The sequence below is a fragment of the Sporothrix schenckii genome (genome assembly GCF_000961545.1).
Source record: "Sporothrix schenckii 1099-18 chromosome Unknown Cont47, whole genome shotgun sequence".
Taxonomy (NCBI): Eukaryota; Fungi; Ascomycota; class Sordariomycetes; order Ophiostomatales; family Ophiostomataceae; genus Sporothrix; species Sporothrix schenckii.
Window position 1 is genome coordinate 1,497,208 of NW_015971148.1, and position 22,625 is coordinate 1,519,832.

The 22,625-nt window shown below is 53.0% G+C and overlaps 6 protein-coding genes across 6 annotated transcripts; 5 read left to right on the top strand and 1 right to left on the bottom strand.

Moving 5' to 3' along the window:
* Positions 1 to 6,996: 6,996 nt before the first annotated feature.
* SPSK_03771 (uncharacterized protein) lies at positions 6,997 to 7,290 on the top strand (the record flags this gene model as incomplete). Its single annotated transcript, XM_016730605.1, has 1 exon — positions 6,997 to 7,290. One exon carries the CDS (start codon positions 6,997 to 6,999, stop codon positions 7,288 to 7,290), a length of 294 nt encoding a protein of 97 aa, XP_016585055.1.
* Positions 7,291 to 8,868: 1,578 nt separating this feature from the next.
* Positions 8,869 to 9,198, top strand: SPSK_03752 (uncharacterized protein; the record flags this gene model as incomplete). The annotated part of the gene is made up of 1 exon (XM_016730586.1): positions 8,869 to 9,198. One exon carries the CDS (start codon positions 8,869 to 8,871, stop codon positions 9,196 to 9,198), a length of 330 nt encoding a protein of 109 aa, XP_016585056.1.
* A 4,604-nt stretch (positions 9,199 to 13,802) lies between these two features.
* SPSK_02953 (CDC25 protein) lies at positions 13,803 to 17,633 on the top strand (the record flags this gene model as incomplete). Its single annotated transcript, XM_016729799.1, has 4 exons — positions 13,803 to 14,462; positions 14,582 to 16,960; positions 17,035 to 17,522; positions 17,606 to 17,633. 4 exons carry the CDS (start codon positions 13,803 to 13,805, stop codon positions 17,631 to 17,633), a joined length of 3,555 nt encoding a protein of 1,184 aa, XP_016585057.1.
* Positions 17,634 to 18,484: 851 nt separating this feature from the next.
* Positions 18,485 to 19,915, top strand: SPSK_03344 (coiled-coil domain-containing protein 130; the record flags this gene model as incomplete). Its single annotated transcript, XM_016730182.1, has 1 exon — positions 18,485 to 19,915. One exon carries the CDS (start codon positions 18,485 to 18,487, stop codon positions 19,913 to 19,915), a length of 1,431 nt encoding a protein of 476 aa, XP_016585058.1.
* A 531-nt stretch (positions 19,916 to 20,446) lies between these two features.
* SPSK_03531 (ubiquitin-conjugating enzyme E2 H) lies at positions 20,447 to 21,389 on the bottom strand (the record flags this gene model as incomplete). Its single annotated transcript, XM_016730369.1, has 3 exons — positions 20,447 to 20,586; positions 20,654 to 20,988; positions 21,214 to 21,389. The coding sequence occupies 3 exons, from the start codon at positions 21,387 to 21,389 to the stop codon at positions 20,447 to 20,449; spliced, it is 651 nt and encodes a 216-aa protein (XP_016585059.1).
* Positions 21,390 to 21,541: 152 nt separating this feature from the next.
* Positions 21,542 to 21,868, top strand: SPSK_03753 (uncharacterized protein; the record flags this gene model as incomplete). Its single annotated transcript, XM_016730587.1, has 1 exon — positions 21,542 to 21,868. One exon carries the CDS (start codon positions 21,542 to 21,544, stop codon positions 21,866 to 21,868), a length of 327 nt encoding a protein of 108 aa, XP_016585060.1.
* Between the last annotated feature and the right edge of the window lie 757 nt (positions 21,869 to 22,625).

Here is a 22,625-nt window from a genome sequence, read left to right on the forward strand (position 1 = left end):
GGCCTGGTGGAGGGGCTGCTGTAGCAGGAGCGTCGGACAGATCGAATCATTGACTTCTCAGATCAGAGGAGCCAGTGGACAGTGCGTGACGACCGCCGGACTGTTTTAGGAGTCTCGCCAATACGAATGTGGTGTGTGGGCCTGCTGAAGGGAACTGAGTAACAGATATGCAGTGAGGGTGGCTGGGGTCGGGAGGGCTGGGCGGTTGAATGCCAGTGAAAGTGTGCTAGGGGCGCATTAACAGCGCTGTCATTGCGCTGGGGCGCGCGGTCACTGGCACTATAAGTTGGCTCGATATAGGCCGGTTAGGCCCTGTGTCCAGGGGATGACAGCTAGCAATGTGAGACACTGTGCTCCTTCTCCTTCTGTTGTCCAGCAGAAGGGACTAAAAGGGGAGACTTGCCAAAATCAACCCAGGAAATGGAGACCCACCGTGTCTATTTCGGGACTAGTTCCTTCATTCCGGGAGATTTAAATTGGCCCCGGAAGGTACCTGCTACGAGTCACGCACTCCCTTGTTCCACTATGGCCCCGCCATCCGACATGGCATGGGCACTGGGATGTTCTTCGAATACCTGCCAGCCTGCGACCTGTTAAGAATATTTCCTTCCAAGCCCGCTCTTTCTTTCCCAGGTCGATGGTGGGGTTCACCTGCCACGCAGGGAAAGAGATTGGTGGACTCTGTACTTCATGTACCTCTCCACTTTGTTAGTATACGCCGATACCTCATTTTCCACGTAGATACATCAGCCCGCCAGCACTTTTCCCCGCCTGTCCAAAGCATTTTGTCTTAACGTTCGTCCTCTGTCACTTCATGGTCAGTTTTAATTCCTCTCGCCGGAGCGCGACGCTCCTCAACCAGAGTTCGCAGGAAACGGGAGGCTGTCCCACTGTACTGTCCCTCGGTCGCTGTCGCACATGTTCGCGCCATATTCGTCTTGTAGCGAAGAAGAAGACAAAAAGGCAAAAAAGACAGTAACAACAGAAAAGAAGGAGACGTGTTTTCCGTTTAATTGGTGTCATTTGTTTATTTTGCAGCCTCCACGGGTTCAAAACGGGCCTTTTCTCGATATTGGATTGGTCTACCCGTCCGTCACTCGACTCCTTCCGGGACGCGCAGTACGACGGCTGCGGTTGGAGACAACCCTTTCGTAAGTTGAAGTTTTGTTACAAACGCGAGTCACGAGGGCTCTTACTGGCAAACTGACTGGCGCGTCCCGTTCGTTGTTCAGATCGAAAAGAGTAAAATCAAACGTCGTAGCGTCAGTTGTGGGAACGGGCCATTGACCTTGTCCCGATAGGGAGAGTGAAAGGAGATAGAGAAAGAAAGAATAAGCAAAAGGGGGAAGAGGCAGTCTGTTGTGGGCGCAGCGCACCGGGTGAGAGATGACACTGAAAGGTTCAAGAGAGGCAACAGCGCCAACAGATTATTCCCAGCCAATCCAAAAAGTGAGGCTTGCATAGTTTGTGTGTGAGTGGGCGTCTTTGCCTCAGAACGGACGCCTGATGTCCAATCCCCTCCCTCCCGCGCTGTGAGGTGCATATGGCCACACGAACACCTCCCTGGGTCTGCGAAGAAGACAAAACGCCAGACCAGAGGAGGCGTGCTGGAAACTGCGCCAGAACGAGAATAGCAACCCCACGCATCGGTCACAACCACAACAAGGGAGCTGCAGGAAGCCGAGCCAGTGGAATGCGGCCGCTTGTCCTTTGCATGTCGTGCTTTTGAGTGCGTGCATTTGTTTGGCTGGGAGGCCATGCATGCAAGGAGAAAATAAGGAGACGAAGAAGCAGCAGAATATGTCGTTTGGGCAACAACGTATGAACAAGCAGCGGCGCAAGAACCAATAGTTTCTGGGTCCGGAGGGCGAATTGGCTAAAGCCACTTTTGGTTATTGACCCGGCCCAGGCGGAAGTCGAGGCGGATTTTCCTTTTCCTTTCTACGTTACATGTTCTGTAAGATATGATGCCGCGCATATCTCATGTACTTGTAAGATGCTCCTTCCGTCGAAGCGGCAGGATGCCAGCAACACCTCACGTGCCCCTCATGCCAACGATGCTTCTTCTATTCTCCCGTCCGCTCCGCATCGGGAAACAGCAACAACGTCTAAAGTGAGGGGCAGTTTCAAGGTCGTTTCGATATAAAAAAGAGCCAGCAAGAAAAAGGGCATAAAGGGCACTTGCCGTGTAAGGAGCCGTCAGTCAGTTTATTCAACAACAGGAATAAATACAGTATAAAAACCCATCAACAACTAACACGGCACGAAACATCCCACTTGGTGGCTTTTCTTCGTATTAGTTTTTTCTAAGCTCTGCACTGGCCCTGAAAGTCGCAGGGACGCTGGCCAGGTACTCGAACCGCCAATTTACAGTGGAAAGAGACAACGGTAGCGGAGAAAGAAACAACGTTGGAGGGGTCTAAAGCACAGAAGCAGCAAACGGGTAGCAGAAAACCGCCCTAAGACGGGTTTACCCCTCGCTAACAAGTCAAAGAAAGAAAGAGCAGAGGGTCAGAAGCGAAAAAACTGCAGCGGGTGACCTGCTAGCGGACACGCGGGCGTCTTTGGGGCAACGAGACAGGAGGGGAAGGCGAAAGCGGGGGCATGAATACCGAGGAAAGAAAGCGCGAACAGGGCGAGGCGAAAGCGAGGGGTGACAGCAGGAAAGAGGTAATACGATGCAAGATGGAAGAGGAAAGAGTGCTCAAAAGGGAAAAGAGGAAACCGCAAACTGCGTGACCATAGCACAGCAACAAGTCAAGAAAGAGCGGCTGCAAAATGCAGACAACGACCAACCCCACTTTGTCGCTCCTTCGTCACCCTTTCTGTAAAAGTGTCACTCGTTGCGACCAGCATACCTGTGTAATTAGACAGTGTGCGCTGTTTGCACACTGTATTGTGCGGGTGTGCTGTGCCTTCCTGTTTTGGCGAGGTAAGAGCGAGCAGCGTGGCACGAGGCACTAATTTGATAGTGCAGTCAACTATTGCGGCAGTGGCCGAGGTCGAGCGAATGGTTTTGTTTTCGGCAGGTGCGCGACAACGTCAATCGTCGCGTCAATCGTCGCGTCAAATAGACACACAATCACAGAGCATTATTATCCGTGCAACCCACGAATAACGCCTTTGAGTGTATTGGGTTTTCTATTACACAATTACTGGGCGCAATTTCCAGCAGGTGCAGCGCCCTGGGTGTGCGCCTCGTATTTGACAAAAGCAGCACCGCGTCTTGCACTGCATTCCTTGGTCTGTTCCTGACGGCGCGTTTTAATTTATGCTGTCCGCAGTGTTTGTGAAGCTGTCCATGGCGCAAAGGTTGGAGTATATTGAAGGCGTCCGTACATGCCAGACCGGGTGCACATCCGCAGAGACACGGATGATGAACCATGGACGACAGCAAGGATGGACAAAGCACATCATCACACGCGGACGCACTCAGAGCCAAATAAATATCTGCGTCATGGCCAAAAGTATCCGAGAACAACAACGGGCCAGAGGGGTCAGAAATGCGAAAATCAGGTGGGGTTCGCATCATTTCACTCTTGTCGCGTCTTTTCCACGTCTTTTCCAACTTTTTTACGCCGTACCTCATTTTCTTCTCGATCCCTCCGATCGCCAATTTCCAGCAGTCTTCCCCCAGTCTCTCGTCTTGTCGCTTGCCCTGCTTGACCTGCGTTTCCCACCCGCTCCAACGAGCAGGACACCAAATCGGTACTAAGGTCGCCCGGGGCTGTCTTCCGCTGGCGTTAGGGTGCCGAGAAGAGACAAGTATGCTCCATAATAGAGTGGAAAACACACTCAATATACAGGGGGGGGAGAAGACGAGGGAGGTGCCATTTAAAATCTTGGGACGAGCATGGGTCTAGTTCGGGTGTGGAACAAGGAGCCATGAGAGAGATGACGGAGTGAAAGGGGGAAGAAATCCAGAGAACGACAGTATGTTGTAAGATTACCAAGTACTTGTGCCCCAAACAAGTCTAAGATAAAATAAAATAAAAATACAAAGTGTCTGTGAGACGTGACGCAGATTAAAAGTCGAAGGAGATGAGATCAGGAAGAAAAAGTACCAGACGAGCACCTATATCTCTTACTATGATGTTACAGTGTTGCGTTACCCTGTTGGATTTTATTACAGGAGGTTGGGAAGAACCCGACATTGCGAGGGATGGAGGCAGAAAGTGCTTACTAGGCAATATCTCTCCCTCTTCATTTACAGGTAAAAGAGAACAGATTGGGGCATTTCAGAGCTCCTTTATTCTCGGTTCTAGAAAAAAACAAGCCGGGCGTTAGTGAGGTAAGATATTGGGACATGGATGCAGGACGGCTCGCTGAGCGGACCGCGTCGCAAACATCCTCAACGAACAGCGCGACATGTGTCCACTGTGAAGCAGTTAAAGTTTACGTCGTTCAGAACGCTTGGGGAACGCGACAGCCCGCTGTCGACTGGGAATGTCATGTTCGCGAGCCAACCGAAATGCGGTTTCTGGGGATGCCGGAAATTTGCAGTACAGGGGTTACGTGCAGAGTTTTTCGCGATTAAGACATCTCTCTTTTTTAATATCTCCTGATTTCCTTTCGTTCTTTGGCGTCTCCTTACGCTGGCTATTTTGGGGACCAGACTCCACTCCTCCTTTCGTTTCTTGTTACTTTTGATGTCGTCGTGGCTGTCGCTGTGGTGCGCTCTCAGTTCGCGACGCGAGGCAGGCCCCAATCGATGTCGAAGTCCAGTTGCTATGAGGCGCTCAATCCGCTCACCGCATCATCACCGCCACCTGTTGGCTGAGGCGTAGGGGCGTGGTTTTACCATTGGATACGGATGAGAGACAGCTGCAGGTAGACCAGAAGAAAGAACGAAAACGAGAAGAAAAGAAGCCACACTGTCACTGACTTCATGCTCCCTGGCCACCGAGATGTGCGACGTGCTTCCTTTTTTCTGTTGATCCTGTGTTTGCGTTTGCCACCCCCTATCCTCCCTTTCCACAGCATCGTCAGGAAAGCACCAATCGTCGGGTCCCAGCGTAAAATGAGGACTGGCCAGCGCATCGCCAATACTCGGTGTCTTTTGATGGGCAGCCCGATCTCTCCTTTTGTCTCCTTTCCCACCAAATCCCCTTCTCTGCTTTGGCTCGTCATCATTATGGATACCCTTGCTGTTCACACCCCCTGCTGTAAGATTAGGACTTTCCCACCTGAAGGCGACAAAGTACGACGGCTCCAACGTCAAGAAAGCGAGACGAAAGAGGAAGTACTACTAATCCAAACCCCCTTGGCAATCCCTTTTCCTTGGCCTGGGCAAGAGGCCACCAAGAGGGCCCCAGCACCGTGGCTCCGGGCATCTCCAATCGGCAGCTGGCCAGCTGGGGGCTTGCAATGACTCCGTAACGGACGGCGCGCCAGCGTCTCTGCCCCCCTTTTTGTGATTATTGCTCACGTTATCCGCCTTCCTTTGATTCTATGGGGCCGGTTCGAAACGTTCTTTTCATGGGGCCTTTTCTTCTGTGTGATGCGCATCGATGCTTTCCATGGGTGCCGTCGTTTAAGTGCACATAACTGTCTCGGTCTTTCGGCGTCGCCGCGTTCTCAGCAAACATAGTGACGCAGCTTCTCTTTCGTGGAGTAAACATGGCAGGTCACGACACGCACGCCGAAGTTCAAATGGAGTTATGGAGTATTTCCTCTTTGCTGCCAAAGCAACAAAACTTCAAAAAGGACGCTATAAGAAGCGGTCCGGCCTTAGCGTCTCTATCGCTCTTTCTTTTTGGTCTCTTTCGAGCGGAAAGAGAGCGACAATCAATGGGGCATCATAAAGCGTCCCGCTCCCTTCCCTTCCTTCCTAGGCCCCGAGCCGGCCGCTACCAGGAGGCCCATTGTAGGTTCATAGGCCCGTTTTTCTTTGGGGTCTCATTTTCAGTTTCGGCTATGAATGGCAGGCAGGCCTTCGAAGCCGAAAAAAACGCTACAGCGACCCACTGCATCTCCAGCTTATTAACGGAGGCGTGCAAAGTGGGAATACTTCTGTAGGAATGGGGGATTGGGAAATGGAGACTGACTAAAGTACATGCATACCGTAGTCACTATGGGAACAGAAAGATGAGAAGAGAAAAAGGGTCAAATCGACAAGCAAGAGACGAAAAATCGAAAATGACCAGCTGTTCACCGTCTTTCTTCTCAGCTTGAGCCGTCACGGTACCAGTGGTGTTCTTTCCCATACCAGTTTGCTGTGTCATCGTTGCAGCTGCAGCTGTAGCTGCATGAAGCTCCATAGCTCTCCACAACCACTGCACTTCCGTTCTCCGTATGCTTTCTAACGGCGGTAGTCGCAAAAGTCGGTGAAAGACGGACAACTGAACCCAGCATCATGACCGACGGACTCTCTTGTGCTGCTCTGTTGTTGCCGTTGTCGATTAGTTATCATTTTTTGGCGGCTGATTTGTGCATATTCGTATCGAGAAGTGAGAGAGCTTTTGAAATCGTAGAAAAAGAAGCAAGATCGAGCATCTTTCTTGCAAGTGTCCTTACTACGTAGTGACAGCTGAAAACGCTCCGGAATGCGCCCCCCGTCGCTCATCACCGACATTTCGAGCATCAGCTCCGGTGGGCCAATATGAATCTAGAAAGTCATTTGTGCAAACGTCAAACTCCGTCCTCGGCCTCTGCTTCCTTGCAAAATCGAACCGGCCACACCACTGTGCGCCATACATACCCCGTTCAAGACCCGTCTGAGACCATCTTCTGAGTTTTGCTCGATTGGACTCATGGTATGCGGTGAAGACTCGGAGGGGAGAGAGCTTGGGAAAGCTGAAGAGTGAGAAAACGGGAAGACGCCGGCGTTCTTGAATGTACGGAGTGCTGTCCCGCGGCAACAAGGCCCCCTCCTTTTACGCCGGCCGGCCTTCCGGCGCCCTGCTCGCCTAGGCACACCTGCAGCAAAACCAACCCCTGGTTCCTGCATCTCATGCATGTTGTGTCTAGAACACAGTACGAAATACTCCCGTAATAATGTGCCCTACATATGTTGTACTTGTAAACGTAAAAGACCTGGTGTTGGTCTCTCCCTCCCTCCCAGCCACCCCACGAACGACACCGCCAGAAACTGTTCATGGCCCTCCCACTCCTCCCATGGCCGTGTTCGAGTCGGTCAGGAAGCGCAACAGTGGACTGGATGTTCCGCGTGTGGGCGTTTCTGTACTCCGTGGTCGTCTTTGGCGGGCTCCGGATCCCTTCCAGACCCATCGGCCGGGGCCAAACCAGGCCCACCTTCCGGCACACCGCCTCGAGAGTTTAGTAATGTAGTCTCTTGTAGCAGTTGGGCAGCGAGCTCTTGTACTTATTCATGCGGCTTCCTAGCCGCCTTGGAATGGGGGTGGCCCCGGCTGTAATGAATTCGTGACGAGAAACGCCGAGGTCAAAGACTGACCGATAATTGGCTTTTGCAGAGGTGCACAGCGGCATAGTCGATAGGCCAAATAAATTACATATGTCGAATGCAGATGTGAAAAGTGGTCCAAAGTGGTCGTGAGAACAGTCTATACAACCTGGCAAGACATACTGCGTAAAGGCTTTGTTATTATTGTCCGGGGCGAGATTTGTGGCGTTGAGACTTTCTCTTCTGTGCAGGGCAGGTTTGTGTATTGTCGTATATATGTATCGCGGAGGCAAAATTCATTCCTTATTTTTGTTTTCATATTTGTGAAGCGGCGGGAAATAAAAGAGTGTTTTTGTTGAAAGAAAAAAAACACACACACACAAGAAGACAAAACAGTGACATATATATACATATATAATGAATATTAAGTTAAATCGCCACAATTCGTATTGTTGTCATTTATACATTCATACGAATACATGTACTCCGTACGTCATATCTAATCCCTTGCACACATGCCCACGATAACAGCCCAGAACAACAGCGCTTATACGACTCGACAACCAACGACCCGTAGGTCAATACGCCGGGACTTCAGTGTACGAAGAATGTGGCTCCAAGCCAACAACAAACGTAGCCCTCGTAGTAGGCATAGAGCAGTGATGGAGTTGAAGGCGAAACGAAATGAATCATCCAACACAGGAGCCACGACCGTCATTCGCTGCTCTCCCTCCACCACGATGGACTCGGCCCTTCAACGCCAGATGTGTGGCGGATGTAGCGCAGCCGGATGGACAGGACGCCATACGGCCCGCATGCAGGGCCATTCTCGAAACCAAAGACTCATTTGATAGGCAGCCTGGGCCTCGCGGCCGAGGCCGACCGACTCTGCAACGACACCCAGCATCGATACCATTATATTGACCTCCGTGTTCGCCGGATGGTGGGCATTGATGCTGCTTCGGTGGAAGGGTCGAGCAAGAGAACGGGCATGAACTGGGTCTTTTGCGGTATTTATCGGAACTGGACCTGCAAAAGCTTTTATGAAAGCACCCAAGATACCGAGAAGGTCTCAAAAGCCGTTTCGGTTGCACTCCACCTCGTAGCTGTGATCCTCATTTGTATGATGTGTTCTTGACCGGAGAGCTATCGGTCGTGATCAAGCCACAAAACGGCCTTGAAGTCAACAGTCGGGGAAAGTAGGCAATCGTACATTGGGATCATCTCCGGCCAAATACCCAAACCACGGACGGGTAGCGATTCGCATCGGAGTCGTTGCATCCCCGAAGCATTGTTCAGAGACCGCTCAGCTGGCAAACGGCTTTCTGGCGTGTCATGTGTCGTGAGTCGTGAGTCGAGTTGCCGAACGGGCCTCCTCTGTACCACTTTTCGAACCCTGTTGATGTAGTACGTCTTGCACGTCAACCGCAAAGTGTCAAATGTGGTTATGTGGGTCGTATCGCAGGACCACTCCGAGCTGGACCAACCGTACGAGTATATGATATATGCTTATATATAAACGACAGCAGGACTTTGTGACGCCTGGCGGCAGCAGCAAAGGCCGGCCTACCAAATCAAACGAACGGAGACTGCAACATGGCAACGAATATCGCACAAAATACGAAGCTTGGAAGAGCCCGAAACGTATAATAATATTCTCGTCTGCCGAAGTGGGCCTACCACGCGGCACCCCGAAAAGCACGCCCGAAGCGGTTATGACGCGGCCGGAGAGGGTGGAGTTCGATTATGGTGCCCAGACACCGGGACAAGGCAGCATCCGGTCGCTTGGCGGCGTTGGCCCATCAACTGTGCTTGGCTGCAAAGCCATTCTGTAGAAGCCAAAACGGAAGCGCGGGATATTATTGCTGTTAAGCTGCCTTGCAGTTCCCCAGCCACCGTCTCGTTTGTCTGAACCAGTTCATCGCTACTGACAAATTTGTCTGAGACGTGTAATAGGTGACGTATGATTTTCCACCAAGGAAGAATGTGTTTTGTGATATTCTCCGACGGCTGCTTCTATGCTTGTCATTGCTTTCAAGGGAAATAAGAGGACAGGGATGACGGTCTATGCTCAGGACGGGAAACCTCCTGCACTCGCTGGGCGTTTTGTACAAGGCGAAGCGAGCGACCGACAGACGGTTCGCATGACTCGCGGCCTGCTCTGAGTTTTGATGCGATGAACAGCGCACAGTATTTGGGCTCGTCCGAAGGAGGAGAAGAGGTACCTGGAGCGCTTTGCTTTTTACCAACAAACGGACGGTTGATGTAAAGTGCCGACCTTGCCACACTTCTGCTGTCGGTCACTTTCAACCTCGCATCGTCTCTGATGACACAGTGAACATAACACCTGGCACTTGCTTTTTTTGACTCTGCGGCCTGTCATAAATTTGACCGCGGGCCGCCCATCCGTTGCACAGTGATTTTTGCGGGGAAAATCAGGTCGACATTTCGTGATGTGCCTGCAACCACACATCGAGCAACATCGAGCCTCCCCATGTCCGACTGATGTGCTGTGCCGTTCTTCAGTATTTGATATAAGTGATTGCCCGTCGCATGTGCTTTTCGAGAACCTGACATTGCTTTGAAAAGGCTGAAGGGCTGCTGCTTCGTGACCTGCACAACGTATGGGGCAAATGAGGCCAAAAGGTCCGGGACATTGACTCTTAACGTGAAGCCACTGGTCTATTGGCCATACTTGTCGTTTGACAAGGCATTCGGGAGCGCCAGAAACAGCTGCGTCAGGCCAGGCCATGGGACGTCGCATGCGTGACCGTGCAGGATAGCGGACGGGAAAAGGGAGAATCGGGTAGGGTGCAGCGGTTTGTGGTTGAATGGACTGTTGTCGAATGACGATGCAGGGTAGAGCCAAATAACAAGAACGCCAGACCCTGCAATGCTCCGCACGCCATCTGGTAATCTGGGGAACAAGGAGGACAAAGAACAAAAGAACTCGACAATCGAAGAAAGGAACGAAAGAGGAAAAAAAGGGGCAAATAATTATGATCCACTCGGCGGTTGGAGAACGGCCGAGCCACGCGAGACGGGACGGCCTGGAGAGAAGGTGGTGTGTGGAGAGCACAACATGTAATGCGATACCAAAACGAACACAGGGAGGAGAAGACGAATTACGACACAGAAAATATGTCAAGAAAGTAAAAAAGATAAAATAAAATAAAAATCGAGCATCAGAAGAGCCGAGGAAGCGACCAGAGACAGTGGCAGGCAGCTGAAAGAGGAGACTCAACAGGACAATATGAAATCGAGACGAGCAAATCTCCGTGACCAACTTTCCTGCATGTGGTTCTCCCAATCCCATGTACACATTCTCTGTAATTCCTAATTTGCCATCTGGACTTTCTCCGGTTGGTTAATCCCCTCTTTTCCCTCCTTTTTCTCTTTTTTTCTCCCTCTTGAGTTGCTGTTTTATGCTTGGTGAAACCGGGACGATGTGGGCAACAGGAGCCGGTTAGGACATGTGGGCGGGCGGGCGATAAACCAGACTTGTTCGTCGACGAGACTGGTATAATCATCCATTTCAGCGACGACCTGACATAATACAATTTTTCGCTGTGTCTCTTCACGAGAAAGTGACGTGCCCAAGCGAGCTGGGCAGTGACAGAGAAGACGACTTGGTGGATGGGCGAGTTCAGCCAGATATATCCTGGTCACGGTATATCGAGATAGTCATTTGATTTCAGGAGGCCAGTGCTTGAGTTTCCCATCCTCTTTTGGGGCTTAGTCCTGGAATGACTTGCTTGTTGGGTCTGTGGTTTGTCTGAATGTGTGATTTGCAACACTGTTCGCCAATCCGTCGTGCATGGCACTCCCGCAAGGACGTGCACGCCCAGGCTCGGTGAAGAACTGGACTGGGGCTTGTCAAGAGGAAGATTACTTACTGAATGTCGATGCGAACTTTCATTGTTCACTTCAAGGTCTGAGAACTGGAGACAATGGCGCACTGGCCAATCGCTGGCATTTGGTAGTTGGTGGGCCACTTTCTGTTCTTCGGTTTTGAAGATGCCACTGTGGTACAATTCTGGCTCGGCTCGCGGTCCTCCCCCACCAACCCAACGGGACTGCCAGTCAAGCCAAAAAGCCAGACCAGGCCAGGCGCAATTTGTGCACCAGCAGGAAACGCGAGACGTTCCGGTAGTCCAATTGGAACAAAGAACCTTGATGTTTTCGGACCCTTTCTTTTTGTCTTTCTTTCTCCCTTCTTTTAGCGTTTCTTATGGTCTCACGTTGTTGTTTTGCCATGGCTCTGGTCGCAAAAGGCACATCCGGCGAGTTTTGGCGCATGTCAAGGCCCCCAGTGCTCTACCCCCCGAGATTCGATGCAAAATTGGCCAAGTGCCAGGGTCTGCCAAGCTGTTGGTGCACACAACGTCAGTCGTGTGGATGTCGTCGTGTTTTGCCGTGGCCTGCTCCCTCCTCGTCCAAATCCAGAGCGGCCCTAGAAGCTAAGAGAGGGCCAGCAGACATCCATCTTGGGAGATCAGCGATCTCCAGGAGGGCGGCGAATATGTGTGTGTCTGCATCTGGCGACATTTCTGAGGCCGTGCGTACATGGTGCATTTCATGCTAAGAGAACTAAGCGATCAAAAGGGAAAAGAAGACGAACAGAAGACCTGACAGGCGAGGTCCCGAGCCAATTTGGCGTAGCGCCGGTGAGAAGAAGAACAAAATGAAATGCAGTGGGGGAAAGATGTTCGACGAAATAAACCGGCCGAGAAAGGAGGGGAACAATAGGGGGAGGGAACATTAAGAAGACAAGGAAGGCACGAACAAAAAAATGATAAGACGCATAGAGCAGGGGCCAGGTGAGATTCGCGTGTTTTGCAGGGAAGTTGTCTGCAAGAAGGGAAGGAGCGAGCTGGGCAAGGCCCGCAACGGTCAGACGTGACTGTCGGAAAGTGAAGGGTAAGAGCAACTGCCTTGCCCAAGGGACAGAAAGGGCAGTTGCGATGCGTTGCAAAAGCACGACACATGGAGCAGGACATCTCGAGATTCGAGAATGGGAGGAGCCGCAGACACAACGAGACAGGAAGGAGGCATTGGGCAAACTCGCAACCTCCCTAAATCCCTTTCCCATGTTGGCACACCCCAATTAGCCTGGAAAGGCACCAGAGACAACAGAAACAGCGCCGTACCACAGTATTGCTCACCGAACTGGGCGTTGTCTCTGCCCCTCTGAAACGGCTGGCTAATACCGGCAGCACGGCCTGGCTTGGTCTAGTTGCTCACAAACAACCACCAAACCCACTAAACACACCAGTTTCCGACTCCGCTGATCTTTCTCGTTCCCCATAATACTCCACTAAATCCACCATCCAAGCCCAACTCTCGAACGCTATTGGACCCCTCCTTCTCCTTTCTCTCTCCTGCCCGCACAGAGCGCAACCTTTGAGCCCCCTCTTTCTCTTTTTCCCAAGTAGGTCTTGCCATCTCGCTCCTGCCCTGAGCGAAGCAAGAATCGCCAAAACGACGACCTGGAGCCGAGAGGGGCAGGAACACGACCGACGACGTTGCTTCCTTCCACTTTCCACACGGTCACCCCTTCCGCGAACTGGGTTCGGTGTCACTTTTCTACCTCCTGCCACCTACTTCTACCTTTTCGCTCTGGCAATCACAGGCCACGCCTTCCCCTTCACCTGCTGCGTTGCCGACCTCCGTCTTTCCTTGTCAAAGGACCCGACAACAATCCTTCTAATCCTTTTTTTCAGCGTCCTTTGATCTTGACCCTTTCAAGACTCATAGGGAGCCACCAACAAATCAGAACAGGCGCCGTCTGCCCTCATCAACTCGATCCCTCGATCGACTCTCAGCCTTGCTGTCCACGTCTTTCATCGCTTCGATTCCGAACGGCTCCCATACAGCCTCCACGACGGATCACCGCGCGCCTTTGTCTTCTTCGTCATTGCCAGCTACTATTGTCGTCTTGCCCTCTCGATACAAGACACATATACACACGGCGGAACTGCTGATTCTCAGCTGTCTTGGAACACGGCAAGCGCTCAAAGTGCTATCGCCAGACGAGAACGGTATACTGCAAGGAAGACAAAGGAGTCCATTGCAACGCTGGCATCGTAAATAAAATTGAGAGCAAGAAGTTGATCTGGTTGACATCAGCTTTCTCCGTGGACTCCACATCTTCTCGCCGTCCTTTTACCATTCCATCGCCTTACATCAGTTGCTGCTCCTCAGTCAGATCTTGAATTGCTGTCGAATCGACTCTCCACGACTGCCTACACACCATGCTTATGATTCAAAGCTTGGACTCAGTACTGGTGCACATTCAATAGCAAGACAGCTTCACGAAGCTCCCTAGAGTTTTATTGACGACGGTCGTGCGGTCTTGGAGATTGGCTCGGCCCCCTTTTCCTTTCCTATAATCTATACCACAACCACCCCGAAAACCAAAGCGACCTTACACCTTCACATGAACAACATGGTAGGAACAGCGCCTCCTGGCGCCATGTATGTCCGGGCCCTGTACGATTACGAGGCGGACGATAGAACAAGCTTGAGCTTCCACGAAGGCGACGTCATCCAGGTCATCACACAACTGGAGAGCGGCTGGTGGGATGGGGTTATCAACGGCGTCCGCGGTTGGTTCCCAAGCAACTACTGCCAGCTTATCACCAGCGCCGACGAGCTTCCCGAATCCGAGCAAAATGGCGTCGGTGTGGCCGACCACATCGATGAAGATATGGAGGAGGATGTCTACGAGGAGGGCTACGATGACGAGGACGATGACGACACAGACGACATCACTGGCCTGCCGTTAGAAGGTACGGAGTCGAATACCAGCCGGTCCGGCGCCGATTACTGGATACCACAGGCTACCCCCGACGGCCGCTTATTCTACTACAACACGATGACTGGCGAGAGCTGCATGGAGCTGCCGCTGGAATCGCCCACATCCGCTACCGAAACCGGCCCCCGTGACCGCATGAACATGAATGTTCCCGAGCGCACGCGGCCCCCGCCGGAGATGATGGCGCGAGGACTGACCCAGAACGAGGATGAAGACTCTGAGGCGAACTCGGCGTCCGAAATGGAGGGCGAGTCGATTCTCATGGCGTCCCGTGGGTCTTTGGTAAGAAAATCCTTCCAGCCGTGTTCCCTTTCATCTTGCGATTTTGCTTTGTGCTTGTGCCTTTCTATTTTCTGCCTGCCAGCTGGCACACTCTGCCTTGTATCTAACACTATGCAAAGCCCCGTAACCACCGCTCTTTCCCCAACGATACCCTCTCTCCTACCATCTCCATGGAGTCTATGAACGGCCAGTCACCAACACGTGGCAAGCTCGCATCGGGCCAGCCTGGCGCGGATGGCGTAAACGGAGCCAACGGCAACGGTCTCACGCCTATGATCGCCGCAGCCACGTCCTTCACATCCACAACCTTCAACCTGCCCACTGCTGCGACCATTCCTCGGTCGTTTTTCGACGACGGCAGCACACCACCATTGACTTGGAGTCGCCTCGTGTCCAACATGAAAAAGTCGATCGACCGCTACCGCGATGCCGTCACTTCCAACAACCGCTCGGAATATGTGGCCCGTGCCGAGGACATTTCGGACCACCTGCGCCTTCTTCTTGCCGCCGGTTCTGGAACGACCGACAACCACTCTGGACAACCTTCCATCATCTCGACGAACAAGGCCCTGTACCCCCATTTCAGAGACATGATGTCCAAGTTTTCGAAGCTGGTCATTTCTTCGCACATTGCCGCCGCCGACTGGCCAAATGCGGAATCGGTCCAGAAGTGTCTGCAAGAGGCGGATGGTGTTCTTTCCGGCGTCTTTAGCTATGTGGAGGTTGCCCGACAGCAGCGTGGCGAAGAAATCCCTCGTCTCTTCCCTGGCTTCATTATTGGGAGTGGCACTGGCGGCACCTGGCAAAACAACTCCCTTGGCGCCCGCGACCCCATTGCTTCCAACTTTTTGGACGACGAGGAAGGCGCATCAGAACCTTCGACGGTTTTGGACGGCAAGCTGCTGGAGAGACTGGATGAGCTGAAACGCATGCTTGTGTCTAGCATTCGTGAGCTTGACAAGTACCTGACAATGACTGACAAGGTTGTCACGCCGTTCAAGCACGAGGTGATTGGCAACAACGTTTGCATTGCCGGCGGTAAGGTCCTGGAAATGTTTAAACCGTGGATCGCCATGATCGAGTCGATCGACCTGTCTGTTCTTGGCAACAGTTTCCAGACGCCGCAACTCGCCGACTTTAGCACCAACAAGCAAAGCCTTTACGACAATATTTCCGACCTCCTGCTCGGCTGCCAGGCTGTTGCTGGGCCACTTGCCGATGAATGGGCAGAGGTCCGTGGCGAAGCTCTGGAGAATCGTTTGGAATATGTGCGGCAATGCGACCGTGCGCTCGAGACCAACTCGTCCCACATCGGCTTCTCACTCCAGCTGCTGTCCGAGCAAGTCCAGATCAACATGCAACAAGCTGCCGAATCGCGCCGTGACGACCATAGCACGGCGCGCGAGCCACTGCGCCGGGGCGAGACTATGCCCTACGCGTCGTCGGTCGCATCCACCGCTGTTCCTTCCTCGGCGGGCTCTGTAGCATCGTCGGCGACGCTCAACCACCAACGGACCGAATCGCGCGGCATGGTAACCCGGCCACCAATAATCCAAGCACAATCCTTCAGCGAAGGCAGCGATGCGGCGGCACAGGCATACAGAAAGGGTGGCGACTACTCGAAGCTCAAGAAACTGCTTGGTGAAGACCCGTCACCACAGTCGACTATGGTTGACGACACGCCCGACTTTTTGCGGCCCGATTTCGAAAACGACCTGTCCTGGGACCTCAAGATCCAGCCCCCTCAAGTCAAGGGTGGCTCTCTGCTGGCACTTGTTGAGCAGCTCACACGCCATGACAAGCTGGATTCGAGCTTCAACAACACGTTCCTCCTCACATACCGGTCGTTTACATCAGCACGTGAGCTCTTTGAACTGTTGGTGAAGCGCTTCGGCATCCAGGCACCAGAAGGCCTGACGCAAGCCGAGTTTGAGCAATGGCGCGACCGCAAGCAGAAGCTCATTCGGTTCCGTGTGGTCAACATCATCAAGAACTGGTTCGACAACTTTTGGATGGAGGATGCGTCCCTCGAGGAAACAAAGCAATTAATCCGCGACGTGTATACCTTTGCGCGAGACACGGTCAAGTCGACCGAGACACCGGGTTCGGCGCCACTGATGGCTGTTTTGGACCAGCGGTTGAGTGGCAAGGACACTGGTGCGAGACGCCTGATTCAGACGCTGAACCAGAACACGCCGCCACCGATCATGCCCAAGAACATGAAGAAGCTCAAGTTCCTCGACATTGATGTGACAGAATTCGCCCGCCAGTTGACCATTATCGAATCGCGCCTGTACGGCAAAATCAAGCCTACCGAGTGTCTTAACAAGACATGGCAGAAGAAGGTCGCAGAGGGCGACCCCGAACCGGCACCGAATGTCAAGGCACTCATTCTGCACTCGAACCAGATGACGAACTGGGTCGCCGAGATGATTCTTGCGCAGACAGACGTGAAGAAGCGTGTTGTTGTGATCAAGCACTTTGTTGCTGTTGCAGATGTATGTCCATGGCGTTGGTTCCCTTGTTTTCCCCCGTCTTTTATTTCCCAGGTATACCATGCTAACAAACGTAGAAATGCCGGAACCTCAACAACTTCTCGACATTGACGTCGATTATCTCGGCACTTGGCACCGCACCCATTGCCCGCCTCAAGAGAACATGGGACATTGTGCCGCAGAAAACGCAGGCCATCCTCGAAAGCATGCGCAAACTGATGGCCAGCACAAAGAACTTTGGCGAGTACCGCGAGGCGCTACATGCGGCCAACCCGCCGTGTATCCCCTTCTTTGGTGTTTACCTGACGGATCTTACTTTCATCGAGGACGGTATCCCGTCGATCATCAAGAAGACCAACCTGATCAATTTTGCCAAGCGAGCCAAGACGGCCGAAGTCATCCGCGACATCCAGCAGTACCAAAACGTGGCATACCTGCTGCAACCGGTCGTGGAGCTACAGGACTACATCCTCAGCAACATGCAGGCAGCTGGTGACGTGCACGAGATGTACGACAAGAGTTTGCAGGTGGAGCCTCGTGAGCGCGAAGATGAAAAGATTGTGAGGTACGTTGTTGATCCATCGTGATTGGGCCCGAGGACCCCTACCCCCAATACGTGCTGGGCATGATGCTAACGTTTTGCAACAGAGTGTTGGCCGAATCTGGCTTCCTGTGAGGGAAAGCAACTTGTGAGCTGGGTGTCTCGAGATTCTCGACCCCCTGGTTGCAGCTTCCTGCTGATGGTTAGGGTCTTTCAGGGCCCAAACCTCTGTTCTTCCTTGTCTTACGAGGAAGACAACACACGACTCTACTCGTTGCTGGAGACGGACGAGTGGGGCTTCGAGAGGAGAAAAAAATGTACGCACGAGGGATGTGCAGATATGATGTTTTTATTGATACACATTTAGAGTTTTTGCGATACCAGGATGGTTGGATTGAGTTTGGTTCCTGTATTTCTGTATTTCTGCATTTTTGAGTTCTTCATTCTTGGTTTCTTCTTTTCGCATTTGATTTGACGTCGCTTTTCATCTGTTTCTTGTCTTTGATCATTTTACGGTGACATATTCTATACCGTGAAGGCCTGGCCTCAGCCGCGCCTACTCTCTTTCGAAATGTTCTGCTATTAAGGTCACGTACGGAGGTCATAGGCATGGGATAAGCGATAATATTTATTCATGGTCATCACATTAGGAGCGTCACCATTAATTCGTCGAGTAATGCCAGACCTCGCCTCTACTGTCTGCGAATAGCTGACTAATATTTTTAGCGTCCTTCTATATCACACCTGCTAAATCGAGACCAACCGGCAGCCTAGTCCGCACTTCGTACTGCACTCCATTACAACGGTTATCTTTTAACAGCACCGCATCGACGCGACGCACCACACACAACGGCCACCGCATGGTGCCGGATTGATCGAAACGACCCTAGTTGGTTGGCGAGCGTGTTTCTGCTCGAGACGACGACCGCGACCATCACAACCAACCAGCCAAGCCGGCCGCGACAGCCTCACCCACCACATCCATCATGCAGGGCTTCAACATGGGACGTTACGTCCCGCCCGACCAGGAGGGTGTCGTCTCGGGCAACCGCCTTCTTGGCAACCGTGCGCAAAAGGCCAACGCAGCCGGCGTGCCTGTCGTGCGCTTCGAGATGCCCTTTGCAGTGTGGTGCGACGGCTGTGAGGAGCGCACGATCGGCCGCGACGGCAAGACGCACCCCGTGCTCATCGGCCAGGGCGTCCGCTTCAATGCCGAGAAGCACAAGACGGGCAACTACTATTCGACGCCCATCTTTACGTTCCGCATGCGGCACCCGGCCTGTGGAAAATACATTGCTATTCGCACGGATCCGGCATCAACGTCGTACATTGTAGTCGAAGGGGGCCGGCGGCGGCGCGAGTACAGCGACGATGCAGACGAGGGCGGAGAGTTTCTGGACCCTGCTAGTGCTGCCGCGCGGTCGGCGGCCGCGTTGGCTGGTGTCGAGGGCGGCGATGCGGCCCACGGCAGTAGCAGCGAGCTGGACCGTCTCGACGCGTTTGACCGTCTTGAGCGGACCATTGTCCATCGCGCACCGGCTGCGCCAGGAAGTGCCAGCGACCCGGCACAGGGAGGGCCCATTAGCGGTCTCGATGCCGCTCGCCGCCTTGAGGCTCTGACGCGCAGCAATGCCCGCCAGTGGGACGACCCGTACGAACGCAACCGCGCCCTACGTGCGGCCTTTCGCGTCGGCCGCCATGCGCGCGAACAGGCCGCGGCCGACGACGAGGGCTTGCGGAAGCGGCTGGGCGGACTGAGCGAGGACCTGCACCTGCTGCCGGCGACGGAGGCAGACGCGCGGCATGCGGCGCTCATTGATTTTGGCAGCAAACCGACTGGCAGTGAGACGCCAAGTGCAGTCGCCGACCGGCGGACCCTGGCGCAGCCTCTTTTTGGGAACAATGGAGGCGCCGCAGATGCGAAGAAGCAGCCGCCCGACCGTATCAGCAGTGTATCTGGCAAGCTGGCCCTTGTCAAATCAGCGTCGCTTTCCGCCTTGCCCTCGTCGGCTTCACCCGCATGGGCGTCCTCACGCAACCGGACCTATGCTCCGACCACAGAAGCGGCCAAGCGGCAGCGCTCAATCCGCGACCACCTGGCGTCCACGGTGCTCGCTAACACACGGCTGACGACGGATCCGTTTGTGGCCGCGCTGGCGGGCGGCAGCCAGAGTGACGCAGAAAAGACAAAACCGCCCATAAAAGGGCTCAAGGGCCTCAGGAAGAGTGCCACGGTGGCCGATCTCCGCCAAAGAGCAGAAACAGACTCAAAAACGGCGACAATGACTACACCGGAGCGCCAGCCGCCTCGACTAGGAACAAAGAGGAAGCGTGGCGTGGAGGACGAGGAAGAGAAGGATGCTGAATGCAAGTCGAGCAGATTGGCAACGGCGCTGGTGAGTTACGATTCGGATTAAGGCATGTAGCTCTTGGCTTTACTGGATATAGAACACGTATGATACCCCCAAAATAGACGATTTATTTTTGAAAAACGTCTTTGGTGATTGTAATATGCTCTCCTAAAAGAGGTTAACTATCTCAAGAAACAAAAACCAACACAAAAAACAACGTGCCAAAGACCGTATTGAGAGAGGTGATGCGTAGATAAAATCAAACACAGGACTGCCAAGCGAGGGAATGCAGCGCCGTGAGTTGTCCCGGCGTTGCCTTTCCTGCCTGGGGCTGTATCTGTAACACTTCTGGTTCAACCCTAAAATCCTGCTGGTTCCCAATACCTGTACACATACGCCAGAAATATCAAACAAAGGAGGAATAGCACACAACACAATCAAAATGGAGAACAACAGGGGGTGCGTAAATGTGGAATGGACAGTATGCCGGCAAAACACCTGTTGACCGGAACAAAACAACAAAAAAACCAAAAACACGTCAATATGGGGTATTGGGCAAAGCTCGTCGGACTCGATGTACCGGTGCAGTGAATTTCATTATACGTCATCCATCTGGCCGGCCGGCTCGTCCTCGTCGTCCTCGTCGAAGCTGCCGACCGAGGACATATCGTCGTCGTCTTCCGACTCGGCACCAGCCTCGTCGGCCGCCTCTTTACTAGCATACTTCTGGACATATTCTGGGAAAAAGATGTTAGAAAGCCGTCTCGCTGCGAAATGATAGGTAGGTTTTGTTCCGCGACTCACCTTTCACCTTGATATCGTAGTTCTTGGGTTCCCGCATCAGCAGGGCAGCCGCTTCGCCGTTCAAAGGGTCTGTGGGGTTCGGGTACCGTAGCAGCTGCGGCAGGAACACCTCAAAAATGTTGATCATATCGTACATGGGCGACCACGTCTGGTTGATCACGTCCAAGCAGACGGAGCCCGACAGCTCGTCAATGTTCGGGTGGAAGATGCGATTGACAAACCCGATGCTCGGCGACTTATACGGGTACTGGTCGGGAAGCTCGACATGCACCTTCCAAAGACCGCCTTCAAACGGCGTCTCCGCAGGACCCTTGAATCGGACATAGAACTCTTGCCTAGGTTGGGACGCAGTCGGGTTAGAGAGGCAGATGTGAGACGAAATGAAGGGGGATTATCGACGCTCGTGGCTCACACTAGACGCAGAAACAAGGTTAGCAACTAGGAGCATAGGAACCAAAATCCAGGACTAAAGACGTACTGTTGTCATGCACCAGCGTGACCTCGTAGTCACTCATCAACCTTGGGTAGAATGTTAGTATACCGGAAACATAGCAAAGGACCTAGCAAGGCGCTGGCGGGGAGGGTCGTGCGCACATCCTGTAGCGAAAAACAGGTTCTGGTTAGCAAACGTCAAACAGGACAAAGAAAGAGAGGGCCATATGCGAAGCTGTCGGACGGCCTGAGGGTGCACGAACTTCATGACGTCCGTCTCGATGCGGCGGCGTGGACTACTCATCTCGGCGATTCGGCGGAATAACGGAAGAGCGACGTGTGCGTGTGCGAGCGAGACTGGCTGGTGGACTCTACGGAGGCCGGAAGCGTAAATCGTCGATCGGTTCGTGATCACAGTCGGCGAGGAAGAGGCCGAGGAAGAGGTCGAAGAACAAAATGGTTGAGGAGAAGGCCGACGAGAAGGTCGAGGGAGCAACGCAAAATCGGATGTCGTGGGGAAGTGATTCAGATTACGTCCGTCGACGGAGACATTCCACGAGACAAACGCAATGGGGATTGTGGCTCGAGTCGGGAGGCTGGCGTGGGTGGTGCAGAGAAAGATGCTGGGAGACCAAAAAGTTGAACCAAGTGAACAAATGTGTAGTAGAGGCGTTGGGACACAAAGGTAATGTAGTGAGACGAAGTCCCGCTGGCGAGAGGAAGGACCGGGTGGAGCACCAGGATAAGGCTCGAGGCGATAACGAGGGAAGGGGCGAAGGCTAGCTGGCGTTGTTGGATGATGCCACTCATGCGAGCACTGTACAGCAGGTGCGCTAGTGCATAGTGGGGAGGGGTAGCGAGCGCAGCAGGATAATCACGTTTGAGAGACAGCACTGTGTCCAACTGGCGCGTGGGGCAATTTAGGCAGGAGTGCATCAGCTGGACAGCCTTTTCGGCCATCATTCAGTGGACCCACACCTTCCACATAAGGCAGTCCACGACACCTGTGCGGACACTGTGACAACGCGGCGTTCAATAATCATGCTTGGTGTGGGCTTTGTATGGATGACTCAGGTGGTATTTACAGGATCAAACAACAGGGCGCGGACAATTTCATGCCGACAGTGTCGTTGGTTCATGTTTCGTGGAGCGGTCTTTCCTTTTCTGTTTGGCGATGTTTGCTGTTTGCTCTTTCCGCCAGAACATCAGAATTACGTCATTGCTGTTTCGGACGCGACAAACGGCTACTTCACGACTCGCAGGCTTTGGCAGGTAACGGTGACAAAGTGAAAGGCGGTAGACGGTTGAAAACACGGCAGAGAGAGAATGGCATCTTAGAGGCGGCAAAGTGAGAAGTATGACAGTTTGGGCTGTTGTAATTTAATCGAGAGTAATATAAACAGGCATATTCTCTTCATGTCTTTTGGCAAGAGCGCACAGATGGTGTCGGGTCGCACTTTCTGTCCCAACGACGACACGTGCAAGTCACCGTATGACGGTGCAGCGCATCACCATTCTGCATACGACCCGGTTGTAAAAG